General features: G+C 33.4%; 1 protein-coding gene across 1 annotated transcript; it reads left to right on the forward strand.

Moving 5' to 3' along the window:
- The first annotated feature begins 1,258 nt into the window (after positions 1-1,258).
- LOC110631272 (mini zinc finger protein 3) lies at positions 1,259-1,961 on the forward strand. The gene has a single exon (XM_021779040.2). It carries the CDS (start codon positions 1,487-1,489, stop codon positions 1,778-1,780), a length of 294 nt encoding a protein of 97 aa, XP_021634732.1. The 5' UTR covers positions 1,259-1,486; the 3' UTR covers positions 1,781-1,961.
- The last annotated feature ends 4,513 nt before the right edge of the window (positions 1,962-6,474 follow it).

Consider the following 6,474-nt stretch of genomic DNA (forward strand, 5'->3'; position numbering starts at 1 on the left):
GTATGATAACATTTTTTATATTTGTAATTGATAACTATGTATTAGCTAATGTCCCTCATTGACAGCCACACGTGTCTTTGTCCCTCATCACTGTCTTAATAATATGGTCCATAATAATCAACATTGATTTTGACTGAGAGTTTGCGTGCCTTGTTAATTTTCTTTTCAATTCATGTTCAATCTTCTCCATTTTTGTTACATCAAATTCTTAGTATATACTCTAATTTCCCATCTACACATAAATATCAATTAGGAATTATGTCCTTTTTTTCAATAATTATATTTCATTTTACTAGAAATGACAAGCAAGGAAAAATTGTACGCTACATATTCTTAATTAACATAGCTAAATAATGAAAAATAATTAGAAGATTAACAATTAATTTGAAATTATGATTAGTGTTGTTCTTGTTTCGTTTTTTAATTGATCATTTAAAATTTAATGTGGATTCTTATTCCCACATGACAAATTAGCTATTCAACAAGATTCTTTAATTTTTTTTTTTTTTTAAAGAAAGCATACGTGTTTGTTTATATAGTTAGGATTAAGACTTGTACCCTAATGCTAAACTACAGAAGCCGATCGAAAAGCATCTGAGCGATGTTGAAATATCGAAAGTTATGATGTCTATATGAATTGGTCGTTCATTCATACAAGGGCTGACACATACTCTCCTAATTATTAGAATCTTAGGTAATGAGACAAGAGTTGTTGTCACAGTTCCAAAGGGCCATATCCAACCTCCTTTATTACCCTCATTTTGGACCCACTCCTTTTTATAACCCCATTACAATTTCGTCCACAAATCAAAATTTTCTTTCATCATTTTCTTAGGGCCACTTCAATCCCAGAAAATATTATGGTCTTTTGCTCTAATGTCTCGAGAGGCAGTTGAAATATCATTTCCAAAAGACCATTCTAGGTTTTCTTTTTCTTCTAAGCTTCCTGTAATGGACAAGAACAATCTCCTTGGACTTCCATAATGCATTCTGATTGCTCCACGTACAATTTTATATTTTCTTTTTAACATAAAAAGAGAAAATAAAGTAATTGGGTGATTTTATATTGCAAGACCCTTCAATTTCATCCACTTTTTTTGGCAAAATAATGCAATAGCCACCCAATTTAGTGATGTGGGGCACTGTGATTTGCTGACAGGATGATGTAGGAATGAATCTTTGCCCTGCTCTCTTTGAAACAAAGGGCATGAAAGTAATGGTAAAATTAGGCTGCTAGTGGGATTTTTCTATTCTTTGGCCATAGCAAGTGGGTTAGCTCTAACCCCCTATAAATACGCATGCTAGGGTTAGGGTTAAGTCATCAATACACACAGAGGCGTAGCCTTTTTTTCTTCTAACTCAATCAACCCAAATGCTGGCTTTTTTCCGTCTTCTTTACTCCTGTGCTTGAATTAGTAAACTCATCACCAGGAACCTCTTGAACCCATTTCCATTTACACGTCCAAAAGATTGTTAGGGTTTTGCAATGATGAAAAAACGCCAAGTATCACTCAAAAGAGATAGTGGGTCTGGAAGAGCTTCTACTACTTCATCTTCAGTGGTGAGAAATGTGAGATATGGAGAGTGCCAAAAGAATCATGCGGCGAATATCGGAGGATATGCTGTGGATGGTTGCAGGGAATTCATGGCGAGTGGAGAGGAAGGTGCTGGTGGTGCCCTCATGTGTGCTGCTTGCGGCTGCCACAGGAATTTCCACAGAAGGGAAGTGGAATCTGAGGTAGTTTGTGAGTATTCTCCGTCTAATCATAGTCAAAGATAGATTCACAACACACATGTAGAGTGAAGAATTTTATATATGATATGTATTTGACTGATTGTTGTGTGAAAAAAGAAACACAAAACTTTTATCTTCAAGCTGTGTGCATGCTCTTCAGATTTGTTTAAGATTGTGTTACTTAAGTAATGCAAATCCTTCAGCAAAAATTGAAGGACTTCCTTTTCTTTTTGTACTACTTCATCTAATTACTCTTGTTAATTTATTGAAATTACATGACAAAGGGACTGAGACATTCTCTATAATTCTCAATTTTGTGTACATAAATAATCAGGTTCAAACTTATGCATATGAAGAGAACTAAGAAAAGGAAACTGTGGGATATCCCATTACAAATGTAAAATTAGCCATTTGAATCTCAGAATCTAAGCTTATATGAAACTTAGAGCCTTCCCTTTAGTTATAATTCTTTCTTTGAATCTAAAGCATGAGCTCTCTCATTTTCTGTCACTCATATACAGTACTGGGCACCTGTACATATAGGAACAAGATTACAAGATGCACTTTGACTAGCATAAATTTTCAGTTGTGTCATCCCATTAATCAGCAACAAACAACCTTTAGTGAAGTTTGTATGTTTTTCCTTGCTTCTCAATCCCTCAATTGATAGTTAAGGATCTTGCCGAAGTTTGAACTCTTCGAGAATGAAGGGGAAAGAAGGGGATTTTCCATCTTCTAAATGCATTTTCTTTGTTTCCATGCCATGATATCTTGGTCACCAAACGGCTCAAGAATATTTCCCTGAGAAGAGGTTTGCCCAATTATCCTGCTGGTTACAATCATGTAGTATCTGGAATAGAGTAATTTTCGGAGGCCCACATGCACAATCATGTTATCATCATATTATAAATCTATTCAATAGTTAACTTTAAAGTGAATAAAGCTTAGACAACAGAATTTATAATCTTGAGGAAGTGGTGGAGCTCACTAGAGAAGAACAAAAGAACAGGAACAAGATAACAAAATAAAATAATAACAAATGAGTTGGAAGTGGAAACATTGCTTTATATCTTTTCCTGGAGATGTTTCTTCAATTGTTTAATATTGTCTTGTGTTGAAGAAAGAATTATATTTTGAGGGGCGGGGAGGAGCAGTTGTGAATCAAATCAAATTTTGAATGGTTCCATTTCATCCCAATTGAGTGCTAATGAGAAAGGGAAACTTTTGAAGCTGGCCTTTGAGGTCTCGATTACATATTGTGAGCTTGATTGTGAACCTTTTATAATATATAGTATAGAATTTATTGTTCTTTCCTGGCATAAAAAAGGAAGAAAATGCATATATCTATGTTTCAATTGAGAGCTAGCTACATAGAAGAAGTGGTTTGTGGAATGTTGCGCCAATGATCATTAGGGCAACCGTAGAATGATTACAAAAAAAGAGCACCGCACGATGAGATTGATTGACACATTGACAACCATGATAGGATAGCTTGACACATTGAGAAAGTTGACACACTGACAGCCTCATCTATTAATGTGCTATCTACGATTTGATCTTTTATGGAATTCTCCTCTACTTTTTTTAATGAATTTAGATGAGTTGAGAGATGAACTACTCCATAGTTATTTGTAGTTTGTTTTGGAATTGAATGTAATATTCAGTAGGCACGAATTAACAAACAAGGGATTATTAAGTTCAAATTCTTTTGTCGATGTCTCTAAATTAATTTCTTTTATTCTCTATTTAGAATTACGAAATTTATAAGAATTTATTTTATTTTTTTAATTCTCAATTTTAAAATAAGATAATTCAATTGTTTAAACTCAACAAAATTTTATTTTATATGAAATAAAAACATATATAATTGTGTAATGATTTATTCTCAAATAAAAAATTAGAGTGTTCAAAAAGGAAAAAAGATAATAAAATTAAAAGAAGAGAAAGAAAGTAAAGGTTTAGTTAATTTTATTAACAGAAAATCTCAAAGAGAATATTGAAAAAAAAAAAAAGAATGCATGAGCAAGAGGATAAAAAATTAGAAGTAAAACATACAAGTTGCAAGGTAAATTTGTAGTTTTAAGAGAAAAAAAAATGTTAAAGTGGAAAGTGAGAAGGATGAATTCAAAGTAGCATGTTTTTTCCAAGGCAACAGTAAATAAAAAATTTTCAGGTTTAAATCTTATTGAAAATGTTTCTCCACTTATTTTTCCCTCTACTCTTAATTATTCATGTTCTTTCTTTTCTTTGCTTCCAAGTCAAAGCATAATTTTGGTTTTGCTGCACTTAAAAAGTTGGAAGATGCAAAACCTCCCCACTAACTGTTATTTAAGTTTTGTTTAAGTCATCAAGCATCTTATCTATCTTGTCATACTTTCTAAATTCCTTCCCCTTTTTAAGTTGATCACAAATGTTTTCATTTGAATTAAGCAATGAGATAGTTCAAATATATCCCAAGAGAGCATCTCAGTTTTACATATTTGTGCTGGTCACCAAACTTCTAGGATTGATCCTTCAAGGTACGTATAACAACACACAAGCACCTATATATCCTCCACAAGCTCTTACTAGGCCCATGTCAGATTTGCACATATAATACATATTTTCATTTACTATTCATAAAACTTAGCACCCCTTCAATTTTTTAAGTATGCTTTCTATGATTTGAACATTTTGCCAATAGATGCCTCTTTCAAATTCAATTCTTTCAGCACACAGTCCCATATTTGGGTTCTCTTATCTGGGTCTGAATAGAGATTGCTTGCTACTCTAATACCAATGCAACTAAGCAAAAATAGCATCAAGATTCTTTAGTATTCTCATTCAAATAATGTATTGCTTCTTCAAGATTTGAATTAACTCTTTTTTTATTTGCTGCACATGATATTGATTCACCCTTAAGCCTTTTGAATGGACTTGAACGCAAAACCCTCTATGTATTACAAAAATACTTCATAAAGATTGTATACTTAGTGTAGGCGAGAATTTCTCTATTAAAAAAAAAAAACTTAATTTCCATATTAATTAAATAATATGAGATGTTTCTTAATTACTCACATCCAAGGGCCTCATGATTTTGAGGAATTAATACCATCATCCAAGGGTCTAACAAGCATTAAAGTACTGCTACAAGTCACTATTCCTTTGTGGTCCAGAATTAATTAATTAATTAATTCCATGATTGAGTTGGAATCAGAAAGAATGATCCCCATAAGCCGTTCACACTGCAGAATATGGAAAATAGCTATCTGCATCAATCCAAACTCCTTTCATGGAGGTTCTCAGCTTCTTTCACCAATCATGCTCAGTCTACCATCAATTTTATATTTATATAATTAAGGTAAAAATAGCATTTTAAATTTGAGGGCAACAACTAAACGGATCATTTATTTAACACAGTATGCAAGGCATAGTTAGTGTGGACATTGGAGGAAAGAGAGGCCGTTACCAGTTACGTACCCATACACCAAAGCTATGGAAAACACAGCATGGAGAGGATGGGATGGTGTTGTCGTTTTTAGTGCAATTTGTTGGGTCATGCATGTGCTTTGGTTGCTTGCCTCAGATGCCTGCACATGGATACTCTTCCAACTTCTTTCATTCAATTATGGGCTTCCAATATTCTCCTTCCACTACACCACATCAGTTTTAGTATTCTCTTCTCCTCTATGATCTTGCCATGTCAATCTCTTGCATGCTCACTGGGATTTGATGGATTGGCTAGATGAAACAAAGGGTTTATGGGTTATGGGTTTTGATCTGTGAAGATAATGGGAAGAAAACAGTAGGCTTCCCCACTCATTTACACTTGCTCATAAATGTCATCTAACTTTGCAGCCCCCTGTTGTTCTTGAGGTGTCCTACACACTTAACTGCCTCCCCATGTTATCATGGCAGCAAATGCATCAGCTGTTTTGTTCACTTACCCATCTACACTTCTAATTATTTTGTCTCCTATCCTATTTTTAATTATTATCTTCAATGGCTGCTATTTAGTGTTACTTTTGCTTTAGTCCATTATCCACAGCTGAAAGAGAAATATATGTGATTAATCACTGAAACCAGAATCAAGGAACCAGAAGATTTATGTTTGTTTGTTTAGCCTTTTTTTTTCTTTTGTGGGTAAAAATTTCAATGAATTATCCAAGAGATGAAGAGGCATAAAATACATATATTTTGTGTAAATGTGGGTGGTTGAGGAGAGTGTTTCTGCCATTTTCTGAGAGAGTGAAATCACATGGGCGTATAAATGTGACCAGCTATGAGAAAGAACAGAAGAGAAATATGTGGCTATGAACGAGGTTCAAGGGACCGACCATTTCTGAATTGCTTCAACCAACATTTTCAATTTGCAATGGATAATCCATAGCTTTTAATGACATCCAGATCGTACAAACAGTATACGAATTGTTTATAAAGAATTTGAATTTTTTAAAATTAAAAATAATTTGAATTAAAAAAATAAAATAGATTGAATTTTTGTGAAATGTTTTATCGTGAAAAGAAAGTAATGTATACCGTTGTTTGTTCCTTACTTGGTTTTTTAACTTTACAACTAATTGGTGCAATTAGATGGAATAATGCATTTTAGTTATCAAAATTCCCAACAGAGAATTATGAAGATATGAGCTCAATGGGTCAATTGAGGCTTTGATTAGAGTTACTGCAGAAACAGCACATTAGGTAGAGCCTACCATATTGGCCAGCTAACCCCTAAAAGAGATCTATTTATAGCATAC

Source organism: Manihot esculenta, chromosome 14 (genome assembly GCF_001659605.2).
Source record: "Manihot esculenta cultivar AM560-2 chromosome 14, M.esculenta_v8, whole genome shotgun sequence".
NCBI classification, from domain to species: domain Eukaryota; kingdom Viridiplantae; phylum Streptophyta; class Magnoliopsida; order Malpighiales; family Euphorbiaceae; genus Manihot; species Manihot esculenta.

Bases quoted from the DNA above. Each gene is read 5' to 3' on its own strand.
- LOC110631272 (XM_021779040.2), top strand. From the start codon at position 1,487: ATGATGAAAAAACGCCAAGTATCACTCAAAAGAGATAGTGGGTCTGGA.